Source organism: Pelodiscus sinensis, chromosome 7 (assembly GCF_049634645.1).
Source record: "Pelodiscus sinensis isolate JC-2024 chromosome 7, ASM4963464v1, whole genome shotgun sequence".
NCBI lineage: Eukaryota > Metazoa > Chordata > Testudines > Trionychidae > Pelodiscus > Pelodiscus sinensis.
In genome coordinates, this window is record NC_134717.1 from 66,160,361 (window position 1) to 66,174,494 (window position 14,134).

Here is a 14,134-nt window from a genome sequence, read left to right on the forward strand (position 1 = left end):
AAAAATATGACCCAGTACCTATGAAACTCCATGGACAGTCAGTCATCTTCAAAATGCCATTGGATTAACCCCCAAGTGAATTATTTGCCTCATATAAAGCCCAATTGCTTCACTTGGTTTTAGATTAGAACCTATTAGTTAGCTCCCACTGACAAGAATGGGTGTTATGGATGCTCAACTGTTCCTAAATCAGGTCGTAAGCCTTACCCAGGGTCTTGACCCACAATGATAGAGACCTAATCCAATAGGCTGCCTCTGAGTACACTTACTTGATTGGACTCTGCATGTGAGTTATTGGGCCATATGCTGATCTTCCCTTATTTCTTGAATTGCCCTGGGATTTAGGTAGGAGATAGGTGCCTGGAAGCAGTGTGACTGCTCACAGCCAGAAACATAGGCACTGCAAGAACTTTTACCCTGAAAATGTACATGCCTATACGTTTGGCCTACGTTTTGTGGATCGCAGTGCAGTCAAAACTGTTGAGACAATTAGAAATATATTTGTGGATGTGAGCCTAAATGATTAGCAGTTTTTACTTTAGGATGCTCTTAAATCTAAAGAAAAACCTAATAAAGTTGTTTGTATCTGTGAGTACCTGTCCTGTTTTTGTAGTAATGAGTGTCAACCTAATTTTAAAATCAAGAATTGCTGGAAGGAGGGAGTAACTATGCTGGCTACAGTTTAAATTTTTTCCATCTGCTGAATAATGGTACGTAAATCAGAACATTGCCTTGTGTGCAGTTTTCTTCTGATTAACATTTGTTGTGCAAGTTGTTTTTTAAAATGTTGGTGTCTTCTTTTTCCCCACTGGATTTCACTGTAGTGTTCAGTGTTAAATAACCCTGTAATAGTATGAAACAAAATACAGGACTATGTAGCACTTTAAAGACTAACAAGATGGTTTAGTAGATGATGAGCTTTCGTGGGCCAGACCCACTTCCTCAGATCAAATAGTGGAAAAAATTGTCACAACCATATATACCAAAGGATACAATTAAAAAAAAAAGTGAACACATATGAAAAGGACAAATCACATTTCAGAGCAGAAGGGGAATGCAGGGGCGGTGGGGAGGAAGGTAAATGTCTATGAGCTAATGATATTAGAGGTGAGGAAAGGTAAATGTCTGTGATAATTGGGGAAGCTATCTTTGTAATGGGTAAGGTAGTTGGTGTCTTTGTAATAGTATGGATTAGATCAGGAAGTATGCTATAGATTACAGGAATACTGGGCATTAGCACTTCATCTGGTGTAAATTAGCAGCAGGAATCAGTGGTGGAATGTTGATTTACAGTAGTTGAGGATCTGGCACATTGACTCATTAATTGCTTAGACTGTTCTTGGATTTTGATCATACAAATATTCAACCACGGTCCATTAATTCTTAAGTCATTTTGAGAAGTGGGCTGTGCCCATGAACGCTCATACCACCTACATATTTTGTTAGTTTTTGAAGTGCTACCAGACTATTTGTTGGTTTTTTACGTTTACCCTGTACAAACTAACTTGGCTACCCCTCAGAAGCCTCTAATAAAACATGTCTGCCATTTAGAAAGGTGTCGGGATTCACAGAGTACATTTGTGCTCTTATTTATCTTGGTCAAACATAAATATGTCGGAAATACTCATTTGCAATCATTCTGCTCAGAGGTCATTTTTGTTGTGTATTCAATTATCTGTATTAAAATCCATCAGGCAGTTATTTCTAGTGGGAGACATTTCTCTCTTTTGCCTACCTTAACCTTTCACTGCCAACGGAAACAACTCCGTGTGGAAGGAGAATAGTTATGAGCACATCGAGGTGTTTTTGCCTCCGCCGAGAGGGAGCTGGCGTCTAGCTCAGCCGGTTTTACAATGAGACAAGGACACAAACGGGCATAGCACTGACTTCGTCCTCCCCCCTCGAGGCTGCCCCGGGCCAGCCGAGGAAAGGCAGAGCCAGGCACGGGACTTGCGGGCCAGATGCGCCGCCCAAGGAGGAGCGCGCAGAAGCCGCCTCTCTTTATCCCCCACTTTAAGCGCCCTTCCTGGGCACCTCAGACGGGTCCTTCCGGGGGCTCCCGCGTTTGCGGCCCCGGAGCCTTTTCCCCACGCAGGCCGCTGACGGGCAGCCTAGTCCGCGCTCTAGCGCGCGCAACGAGCGAGCATGCGCAAAACAATTGCACATGCCCAGTTATACCAAAGGGAGGGGGGGAAAATCCCGGAGGCGTCACTGGCTACTGCGCATGCTCAGTCGACACAGCGGTCTAGCGCGGTGGGCGCCGAGGCTTTGCCGACACTGGTGAGGCTGCGCAGTTCGGGCCTTTGCCGGAAGTCGTAGTCCCCTCCGCACGTGGCGGGATTAGGGGCGCGTCAGCCGGAGTGGGGGGGGGGGGGAGTCTCGCGCCTGTCACCCCGGCACGGGGCTGGTAAGGCCGGGAATGTCGGGTCGGGAGCCGCTGAGAGAGGAGGAGGAGGAAGAGGAGGCGAAGCTGCGCTATAAGGAAGAGCTGAACCAAAAGGTGGGGCGGGGCGGGGCGCGAAGCGAATGACTGGCGCTCCCGTGGCTCGCGCGAGACCGTTGATTCTCTTCAGACTAGAGACGGGTCCACTTCCGGTCTGGGTCCCAGTGCGGGCGGAGTGCGGCCCCCTGTCGGCTGGGAGGGGCGGGGCCCGTGGAAGAGACGTTGGGAGGGGCGGGCGAACAGACGGACTCTAGCGTGTTTCAGCTTTGGCTTCATCACTAATGTTGCAGTGTGATGTCACGATTCAGGCGTGACGTCATGCTGGGGTGTGATATTGGATGCTTCCTGTGAACAGGGATAGCAGGACTGTTAAGAGTCTTCCTGACCTTTATTTTTTTCTCACCGGAAAACCCAGGAAAAAGCGGAGATTTCTTCAACTTCATTTTAATTTTCACTGTTAAAAAGTTGCACTAAAATGTGGCTCTAATTAACATCCTTAGTGGCAGTGTTAGTAAAGAGCCAAATTAGGGATGGATTAAACATATTGTTTAACTGATTAACCAGTTAAAGGGGAAGGCAAGTGAGGCATAACTTGACTCCGCCTCTCCCTCTGTGGTTGCTGGGCTGGAGCGCCTCTTCTTCCCCCCATCCCCTTTGCTGCAGGCAGGTGCTACTCCAGCCAAGCCTGAGCAGCCTCTGTCTGTGGCAGATGAGGATCTGCTTCAGCCCCCACTGGTTAACCTTAACCAATACGCTTAATCCATTAAGAGTGTGGCTTACCGATTAACTGGTTAACCATTTACATCGCTAAACCAAATGGACAAGTTGGTAAAACTACACTTATCCCCAGAGTCCTCAGTGGAGGAAATTAGCACACATTTTTACACCATATTTTGATCACCTGAGAGACTGGAATGGGATCAAAGGTAGCTTTATGCCAATTTTGTGACTTACAAATTTTGGGACTAGGTAGGGGGCAGTTCAGTCCATAGCATACACTAGAGAAGATGCTGTGAGGAGTAATGGTAGTTTGAATTAGGAGCTTTAATTCGAACTACCTAGCCTATGCCGCGTGTAGCCACGGGCAGGTAGTTCGAACTACCGGGCATTTAAAAATGGCAGCACCCGGGAACATGCAAATGAAGCCTGGGATATTTTAATCCCGGGCTTCATTTGCAAGTTCGAATGACTACATTAGCCACCCTAGTTCGAACTAGGGTGGCTAGTGTAGACATACCCATACTGATTTATTTGTCATAAATCTAGATTCTATTATGTTTTTCAGATTAAGGAGCAGAAGGTTGTAGTTGATGAACTTTCCAACTTAAAGAAGAGCCGGGTGAGTGATTACAAAGTGGTTTTTAGCAGTTCATTTTTTGCATTAGATACATGGAGGTGGAAAAACAAGAGAAAATAAACATAGACACTTCAAAAAAGCTGATGCCCTCTATGAGTTTGGCATTATTTTTGAAAACAGCATACAATATTGTTACATTGATATTATTAACCTAGTTTACACTCCTTGTTAAAGAAAATTTATTTACCAGGAAGTTATCATATTCAGTTTTGTGGTAATGATGGAGAGTAGCACATCCTAGATCAAAATAAAACACTTCAGTGCCTCTTCCTCCCCTTCCAAACACATCTTAATGCTTCAGCCCAAAAAGGAGACACTTCCCACTGTACATTTTCTAAGTGGTGGGGGATTTACTCTCCATATTACATTTGCTGAAACTTCAAGATAAAGATGCTTAACCTATATGGAAGGGGAAATGTCTGTTCCCTGTTTCATATCTAAGAAAAGCAGGACAACTTTTCCATGACTACTACAAAATGATTGTGTTCTGATATTTATCGGTTTTTCTGTATGGATAGCTGTTTGATTGATCAGTGTCTAAAACTTGTAAAAAAACAGTTTTTTTACATCAGCACAGTTTGTTTTGCCATTATCTGCAAACCCTTTGATTGCCTTTACCATTGATCTAGCTGCTTTCCTTCAAATAAGTGAAAAATTTGCCATTAATTTTGAAAAGAACAGAGTTAAGCATGTGTGGAAATCCTACTATATGTGCACACGTTAAAGCCTTTAAAAATAAAGATAGAACATATAAATATCATTTACAAAACATGTAAATGCACACATTTTATGTTCAGAGATACAGGAGTGGCCCGAGGCCGGCTGCGGCAGCTGGTGCCCCAGGCAGAAGGTGCAACTGGCGTCCTCGCCTGCACGGCCGTCAATGGCCATGATGTAATGGCCATGATGTCATCATCGAACACCTGGGCCGGCGGCGCCCTAGGCAACTGCCTAGTTTGCCTAGCCTCACGGGAGATATCTTAGGTGTCACATACCAACTATCTAATTTCAACAGTGCATAGAAAAATTGACAATGAATGTAAATGGATGTACATGTTCTAAAAAATAAATCCTTCAGGGTACAGGTAAATTATGCAGAAACATGTAAACAGTTCCCGACTAAAACAAACTTAATTTGAACCCTGCATAACGCAGAACTGATGATAGGTACTTGTCAAATAAGATCAGTTTTTTTCTTGGTACAGTTATTAGTGGACCTGTTCACATCAGAGTAGGCACTATTTGGCTGATTCACTGGCAGTTTCAACAGACAGTATGGAGGCTTAGGCACCTTGGAGGGGCAGTGTAAGAAAGCATGTACATGTTTAGCAAGTGTTCTGTGAATAGAGAAATTTAGTCTCCAGGGCTCTACATCTGAAGTTTCACAAATACATCTTTTTTTAAATGCTTATAATATGCCAGCTGAGACTGCTATCTCATGTTTTGGTTAACCGTTCTGTTGTGACAGAATTACATGCAAAGTAGATATGATACAAAATCATAAGCCCATGCTACAGATTTTGTCCTCTAGCATTATCACTAAATAATTCAGTGTAGCTTTGTGTACGTAGTGAATCGCATGGATACAGTTTGACAAAGAATTGTCATTACGGTATAGAAGAGCCTCAGTTTTACAAACACTGATTTTATGAACCATCTTACATGAACCATTTTTCCTGATGGGACAAAAGGGTGCAACAAAAGAGAGCTCAGTGAAGAACAAGACAACATTCCTTCATATTCTGATGCCTTCAGTGTGTTGGAAATTCCTTTGCGGTGGTTGGAAAGACAAGAATAAAATGATGCAGTGCACCCTATCATTATTTATGCACCATACTGACTAATTTTTAGATGTCAGTTTGATGAACTTCTCGACTATCTGATCTCTATCTCCAATTTGTTTGTAATACAGAGGCTCTACTGTATATGCAGTTTATCCTGGGCCCTAATCTCTCACTAAAGTTTTGAGTGAGTAGTGTCCAGGACTCATTCAGAGTAAATAGTAACTGTATTCTATTAGATAATGTTCAACTATAGTGGCTGCGTCTAGATTGGCATGATTTTCCGGAAATGCTTTTAACGGAAAAGTTTTCTGTTAAAAGCATTTTCGGAACAAAGCGTCTAGATTGGCACGGACGCTTTTTCGCAAAAGCACTTTTTTGAGGAAAAGTGTCTGTGCCAATCTAGACGTGCTTTTCCGCAAAAAAGCCCCAATCACCATTTTCATGATCGGGGCTTTTTTGCAGAAAACAAATCTGAGCTGTCTACACTGGCCCTTTTGCGCAAAAGCTTTGCACAAAAGGGACTTTTGCCAGAACGGGAGCAGCATAGTATTACCGCAAGAAGCACTGATTTCAGATAGTAGGAAGTCAGTGTTCTTGCGGAAATTCAAGCGGCCAGTGTAGACAGCTGGCAAGTTTTTCCGGAAAAGCGGCTGATTTTCCGGAAAAACTGGCCAGTCTAGACTCAGCCAGTATGTATTGAAAAGAATTAACTTAATGTTTTTATCTTTTATCACACTTTTTTGTATCACATACATCTATTTTTAGTACAGTGCCTTTTAAAATAGTGAATTGATTGACACTTGCCATTTAAAACAATAAGAATGTTTGTGTCCTTTTGGAGTTAATACTTTTGGTAACTTATTATCCAAATTGTTGATTAAAATGTCTAACTTGACCTGATATTTGCCAGTATAATCCTACCCATTCAAACATTTTAAGTATTCATAAATATGTTTACTTTTAATTTAGTTTATATTTGAAATGCTGGCACTTGGCTTATATTTGAGGGAAGAAGAATATAAAATAATAGTAGGAATCAATGTTGTAGATGGTAAAACCATTGTCTTGATATCACATGCTTCTTCTATAGACATGTTATTAACATTAACCAATCCCAATTTCCTTCTTATGTTTCAGAAAGTTTATAAGCAGCAACCTAACAGCAACATATTCTTTCTTGTAGACAGAACAGAAACACTATCTGAATGCAAAAGTAAGTTCTTAACACACATTGCCCACCACTGTTTGAAGGTGATATTTGTAACTGTGTAGGATTTCCCCTGCAAATCAAAATGAGCCATTATCATTTGTTACCTATTGTTAATTTGTCACTATAGTACAGAAGATAAAAGTGATATAAAAAGCTGCCTGTTCTAACAATGTAGGCAGGGATGCCAGGAAAAAAATTTAATAGATCAGTGTCCAGTCCTCTCAAGTGCTGAGCACCCTCAGTTACTTTCAGGAAGCAATCTGCATCTTGCAGAATTTGGTCCTATTTAAGAAGAATAAAACTGTCTAAAAGTAGAAGGCAGAAGGGGCCAGGAGATCAGCCCCACGACCCTGGGACTCCGCAGCCACCTGCCTCTTCTCGCATCTCATCTCATCTCCTCTCTCTCCCTTCCCCCCCACCTCCATCCCTGCTCGGTCTGTGCTATCCCCTCTGCTGCTGCTGGTGAAGAGCCCCACATCCGGCAGCACCAGAGGGGCTGGCATTGAGTTTTTCCTGTCCAACAGATTCTCTAGTTCAGGTTCACAGGGTGCCAGACCAGGAAGGTACAACCTGTACTGGTCATAGTCTTATATATAAAAATGCCTTATACTAATAATGACTTAAATTAGAGGGATAGACTGTAAACTCTTTGGAGTAGGGACTGTATTTTTGTTCTAAATCTCTACAGTGCCCAGCACAATAGAGTCCAGGTTCATGACTGGAGCTCTTCGGCACTATGATAATAGAAGCAATAAATAGGAATTTTGGTACCCAATAAGTCAGTAATTACAGCTAGTAGTCCAATCTATGCAAGTTTAATAATGCACAATATTAAAGTTAATTTATACAGAAATGTGCATGAATAATAAAAAGATATCTAAATCAGAGTATCTTTAAAGGGGAAAAAGCTGCAATGGGCTGATTTGTGCTTTGGTACCAGATGCATAATGCTTTCATAGCTTGTTACGTAACTTTACATTTGTCTAATGTATTAAAAGAATTTTCAGTGATTATGTATTTCCTCCTTTCTTTTCTGCAGGCTCATTAGATGACCTGAAGAGGGCACATCAGGAGATAGAAAATTCAGAGAAGATCAAAATCAGGAAATAGACAATTTAAAATATACATAACCATGTGTGGTATTTGTTGTGTTGCCAGCTTGTCTGTTCAGCACACTATTGGTAGAGTCTTCAAAGAAGATCTGTTATGCAACCTTAGAAGAAGAGGACCTGATTGCAGCCAGCAGCAGATAAAGACTATATCTGACCTTTCCTACCAGTGTTTGTTTTCTGGCCATGTACTTCACTTGAGAGGACTGATGACTCCCCAGCCTCTGACAGACATCAATAACAATGTGTTCCTTTGGAATGGAGAAGTCTTCAATGGAATTCATGTAGGGCTAGTAGAGAATGACACTCAAGTTATGTTTCATCATCTTTCATCATGCAGTAATGAATCTGACATTTTGTCACTCTTCTCATTGGTTCGGGGTCCATGGTCTTTTATATATTATCAGGCATCTAAACACTACTTGTGGTTTGGTAGGGATTATTTTGGTCGTCGTAGTTTATTGTGGCAGTTTAATAATGACCTTGACAGGGCTCTCTGTCTATCATCTGTAAGTGCTCTTTCTGAATCTGATAACCAATGGCAGGAAGTCCCAGCATCTGGAATTTACAGAGTTGATCTCAAGGCCTGTGCTATATCTCAGTCTTTGGTTTTAACATTATATCCGTGGAAATACCACACCAAAGAAAATGCAATAGAAGAAACATTCCTCAGTGGGCGTGATCAGATTTCAAAAGAATTACCTTCCTATGTGTCTCTTACAATGAATGATTCAAAACTTTCTCTAATAACGCCAGTCGTTCCTTTAAATAGGACAGTTCCCGAAACTTCAGTTGACACTCATTGTCCTAATATTACCAACAGTACAGTTACTGTAGAAGATCTTCATGGATTTCTTGCAGAAGAGCACAAGAAGAAATTGGTCCATCAGCTTATTGATGTTTTAAGTGAAGCAGTAAAGAGACGTGTTTTATATTTGTTCAGAGATGCAGATCAACACACAGGAGAAATTCTGAGTAAACCTACCAAGAAAGCGCATATTGCAGTACTCTTTTCTGGTGGCATTGATTCTATGCTTATTGCAGCGCTTGCTGATCGACATATTCCTTTGGAGGAACCAATTGATCTTCTCAATGTAGCCTTCATGATTAAAGAACAGACTAAACAAAGCAATCAGAAAAAAACCCTTGAATTGCATTCTTGTCAGGAATGCTTTAAAAAACTTGATACTACACCTGTTGATAACTTGACTTGCTTTAATGTGCCTGATAGAATCACTGGCAGGGCAGGACTGAAAGAACTAGAGACTATTAATCCTTCAAGAACTTGGAATTTTGTGGAAATTAATGTTACACTTGAGGAACTGAAAAGGATGAGACAACAACATATAAGCTACTTAGTTTATCCATTGGATACTGTTCTGGATGACAGCATTGGTTGTGCGGTTTGGTTCGCTTCCAGAGGAGAGGGTTTTATTACTACCCAGGGAGATCTAAAACCATATAAAAGTTCTGCAAAGGTATAAGATCGTCTTTGTCTTATAGTTAGTCAATAAAAATAAGTACACTATAACCTCCATACTTTGTGTCCCCCTAATTTGGGAACACTCAAGGTACAGATCCAGACAGGCACAGGTGGAGGTGGGTTTGCCTGCTGCCGCTTCCCCTTAGAACAACAGCGGCAGAATGGTATAACTGTTTGCAGTTCCAAAAATCCAGGACTTATGCTTTCAGTTCCTTTGATATGGAATTGTTCTATTCAGTAAGCTTGAGTACAGCAGTAGAACCGGTAAAGGCAATAATCTACAATCTAGAATATTCAATTTTTGAATTGACAAGGTACAGTACAGAAGAATGGTACTGTTAAGTTCAGTCTAAAAAGCTTTGCAATATTTAAATCTGCAGAAAATTTAGTTAATCAGCATTGTTTTGTGCTGGCATTCCACAAACCGGTAATTCCCTCAATATCATTATTTGGGTTAGTATGTGAAAAAACAAAATGCTATCACTATTGAAGGAAGATGATTGTTTTTTAAAGCTTCTGATGTTCTTTAAATAACTGTTTAAAATATAACTTTTCCACTGTGCTCAGCTGATATTTTTCTTGCTATTTTGATGGGGACAACTTCTTTCAGTTATTTCACAGCCACTTGAAGAATTCTTTCTCCCACTTGTCTTTGGTAAATGCTGCATATTTTCAGTCCACTTCTGCCTCTGCTTTGAGCTGTATATTTATTTTGCTATCAGTGGGGCATTTTAAGTGGTAGTAGTCAAACAAAAGACGATTTGAAGCACAGTTGAATTAATTTTGCTTTATTTTTGATTGTGCTGCAACTTATAATGGCTTATGCATCAGAGTGGATCATCTAAAGAAGTAGATACTGGTTTATTTTAATTGTCTTTCAGGTGACATGATTTACTTAACAGTTTATCTCAATTTTTTTTAAAGTTCAAATAATTTTTCCTCCCAAACAGGCTGAAATGACTCACCATTTACTACAACAGAGTGGGTTTAAAAAAAAGATTTAAAGCCTGAGTGTGTAAGGTTCAGGTCTGATCCTGCTCCAGTTTAAATCAGGGCTCCAAATGACTTCAGTGGCAACAAAATCAGTCCCTATAAAAATTAATAAAAGCAGGCTTATTCTGTTATGGTAGTCTAACTATGATAGAATGTATTTATTGGGTTTATTTTCAATTAACTGTTGAATATTGTGGGGATCTATATAATCTTTCCCCCTTTTAATTAGATTTTGTAACTAAATACTAAAATACCATTTTAATGCTCTTTTGTAGATTGTGCTTACAGGAATTGGAGCAGATGAGCAGCTTGCAGGCTATTCACGACATCGTGTTTGCTTTAAAAAATATGGTTTAGAGGGCTTGAATAAGGAACTAGGAATGGAACTTGGTCGCATTTCTTCTAGAAATCTTGGCCGAGATGACAGAATTATTGGAGATCATGGAAAAGAAGCAAGGTAGCGCTCTTTTAACATGCTACAAACAATTTCAACGTAGAAGTCCATTTCTAGTACTGCAGTGGCATTTTAGATCAAAACTGTCTTAACTTAATTTTCAAAATATTCCACAAGGATGCTTGTTTAGCTGTGTATGTGTATGCAGATAAATATTTAGACACTGATACAAAACATAAAGTTTGGGCCTATGTTAATTTAAAGTGCTTAAGAGTATCCCTGAAGAAGGCATAGTAACTTGAAAATAACATTTTCACCTGAAAATGTTACTTCCGGTCTTCTGTGTTAGTATCATGACATTACCCTCACAAGCACTCATAGGACTTAACCTAACTTGCCCATTGATGGTTCTTGAAGTACCCAGGACTGTGAACTACCTTGATTCCCTTTTGCCTTTAGCAAGAAAGAGATTTGCTGATGTTTAACCATTTACAGTGTTATCTGCTCCTGTCTGTTGGCCATCCCAACAGTCTTCTCTTGACAATGCTAGCCTGGCCCCTCTCTTTGTTTTAACAAAAGGTGCACCCCTATCTTGAAAGTGTTTCCCTGTGATATCTTGCTCCTGTTACTGGCTACTCATGGAAATACCAGATTTGTTATTCCCAAGGAGAGAGTGTATACTCAAGGTTGTTTGATTCAACTGAGGATCAGATCAAAATATCACAGCACTACAATATGTTTATAGGGAAAACAAGTTTATGATCAAAGACTAAGATTTCAGAGATAGCGGATATGGACAGTTCAATCAGCAAGGTACAATAAAATGCCTTACACACTTTCTAGAGACTAAACAACAGTCTAACCATCTGTCTAAAAGCAGTTTTATTTCATCTAAATGTCCTTTTAATTGCTGCCAACCAGGGCAGTCTGGGATTCAGTTTTCATAAATGTGCCTAATTATTTAGCCAGGTGCAGAATAAAGAAATGTCCTTTTGCCTTCTCTTCATATTCACCAAAATTCATTGTAGGTTGCCAGTCAGGAGGACCCCCCTGCCACCTATTTCCCTTCGGGATCATTTTCTGGTGTGCTGACTTTGTTGATTTCACATTCTTCATGTTGATATCATATGCAAAAGGGGTTTCCATTAGGTTGGCTTAAAAAAACTTAATTTATAGGTGACCTGAGGTAGACAGGTGACTGTAAATCCTTTGTCTGTAAGAAACCTGTTTTTCAACACTGCCTTGATTCAGACTTTTTTTGAAAGGTATTTTCAGTGGGTGAGAGCATGTGTGCATCCATTTTACTACTGCAATGTATCAGTTATGGATGTAACAGTGTAATTGTTTAAATGGGTAACCACAGTTAACCAAAAGATTACATACCAGTTCCCAGTCCATCTCCTGGGGAGCTGGCTGTCACCCCGCGCTGCTGCCTCTGTACAAGGGGCACTGGGAGCCATCTTAAAAGTGGTGTGTACCGGGACACTACTTCCTGTAGCTCCCATTGACCGGGAACAGTGATCAACGGCCAATGGGAGCTTCAGGTGCCCATACTTGCAGAGGCACGGTAAATAAACTGGCAGCGACTCACCAGGGGCTAACCCTGATGAATCACCTCCATTTTGTAGACCAGGAGTGGGCAATATCCAATAGCCTCACTTTATACAGAAACAAAACATCTCCTTCCATGCCTGCTTGTCCCATCTAATGATTCCCTAAGTAGGGTTTGGCAGTGTTATGGTCTTTGCATATTAACTCTGCACTTGGGAGAATGCCTTTCTTTATAGTCAACTGTAAAAGGGGATCTTAGGGCACCAATCATGATTTTGTGATACATGTGAAAAGGACCTTTAAGAAGAAAATATCCTTTTAACAAGCTAACTATTGACAGCGGGCATTAATTATTTAACTTTTTGTGAGATTTTCTCCCCCCCCCCTTTCGAATGGTGTCAGAATAAGTATTTTTTGTTTGAGAGGTTAAAATTGGATGCAACACCAGAGGTGTATGCTAATGCTAGGTTTAATGTTAGATCTGGCTAGTTCAACATGTAGAGATCCCGTAATCTTGCCAGAAAACATTCTACTTATAAACAATTCCACACTCACATAATTTGGTGGTGACTGGTGACTACAGCTGTGTATAAAAACAGAATTTCTGTCTTTTTGCTCCAAAATATTTTTTGGGGGGAAGATTTTTAAAACTTCTAATCAGCCAAATTTAAATGTATTTTCTTATAGATGTTTATTGCTGTTTCTTTATTTTCCCCAAGACACCACAATATTTGCTTTTCTCACAGCACATTAGCCCCAAGATTTATGTTGTTGCATCTCCTTCTAGGAATGGATATTGGCTTGAAAGTTCAATATTTCCACAGACCAGTATAATGTGAATTGAGTATTCTAAAGCCAGTTATTTCATGCACTAAACATTTATCTGGTTTTGTGTGTAAACCTTGTCAAGGAAACAGTTTTTCATAAGATTATTTTCTGTTTAGATTTCCTTTCCTTGATGAAGATGTTGTTTCATTTCTTAACTCTCTGCCTGTTTCGGAAAAAGCAGACTTAACTCTACCTCGAGGGATTGGTGAGAAACTACTTTTGCGCCTTGCAGCTAAGGAGGTTGGCCTCAAAGCCTCTACTGTTCTGCCAAAGAGGGCTATGCAGTTTGGATCCCGGATTGCAAAAATGGAAAAGAGTAATGAAAAGGCATCTGATAAATGTAGCAGACTTCAGTCAGTTTGAATAGACTAACTTGTGAGGCTGCAATTGAAGGTTTGTTTATAGCACATCTTACAAGAAATACATGGTTTAAAATTTTGTTTTAAAATGTGTGAATATTCAATAAAATCCTCAACATTTTAGAATTCTCTTTAGTCTTTAATCAGTTTAACTGTGATTACATCTTGCATATGGTCTGATGAAGAACTTCAGTATTATTTATTCTGGTCTATGAGAGCATGACTAGAAAAACAACAGAATCAGGCTTTTTTGTAAAATTCATGTGGCTCAAAAGAAATGCTTTAAATCCATCCCACTTGCCCATAATATGGAACTAGTATTTAACATTAACTTAACAGATCATTTTTGTTCAATCTTTAGGGATTATCATGTTCATTTATCTATAGTTGAAGATGGAACACCTGTTTATCACATATATTCTCTAGGACAGGAGTGGGCAAAATCGGGCCTGTGGGCCGGATCTGGCTTTCCAAGCATTTCTCTCCAGCTTGGCAAGGTGATTAGCAGAGCATACAATACTTACAGCAGGCAGCATGTGTTCAGCTGCCCCTCCCTCTACCTTGCTCTGTCCTACTACAGATTCTCCTGCTAGCTGGGCAGAGAGGAGTGCTTACGTCAGGGT

General features: G+C 40.3%; 1 protein-coding gene across 3 annotated transcripts; it reads left to right on the forward strand.

Annotated features, from left to right (window-relative positions):
• The first annotated feature begins 2,257 nt into the window (after positions 1 to 2,257).
• ASNSD1 (asparagine synthetase domain containing 1) lies at positions 2,258 to 13,637 on the forward strand. 3 transcript variants are annotated; one of them, XM_075934171.1, is made up of 6 exons: positions 2,258 to 2,280; positions 3,729 to 3,782; positions 6,722 to 6,797; positions 7,834 to 9,381; positions 10,655 to 10,836; positions 13,269 to 13,637. In XM_075934171.1, the coding sequence occupies exons 4-6, from the start codon at positions 7,927 to 7,929 to the stop codon at positions 13,513 to 13,515; spliced, it is 1,884 nt and encodes a 627-aa protein (XP_075790286.1). In that variant the 5' UTR covers positions 2,258 to 2,280; positions 3,729 to 3,782; positions 6,722 to 6,797; positions 7,834 to 7,926; the 3' UTR covers positions 13,516 to 13,637. The 3 variants fall into 3 exon arrangements, with proteins under 3 accessions (XP_075790286.1, XP_025035648.2, XP_075790287.1); XM_025179863.2 differs by lacking the exon at positions 2,258 to 2,280 and adding an exon at positions 2,414 to 2,500; XM_075934172.1 differs by lacking the exon at positions 2,258 to 2,280 and adding an exon at positions 2,439 to 2,500 and having other exon boundaries at positions 6,768 to 6,797.
• The last annotated feature ends 497 nt before the right edge of the window (positions 13,638 to 14,134 follow it).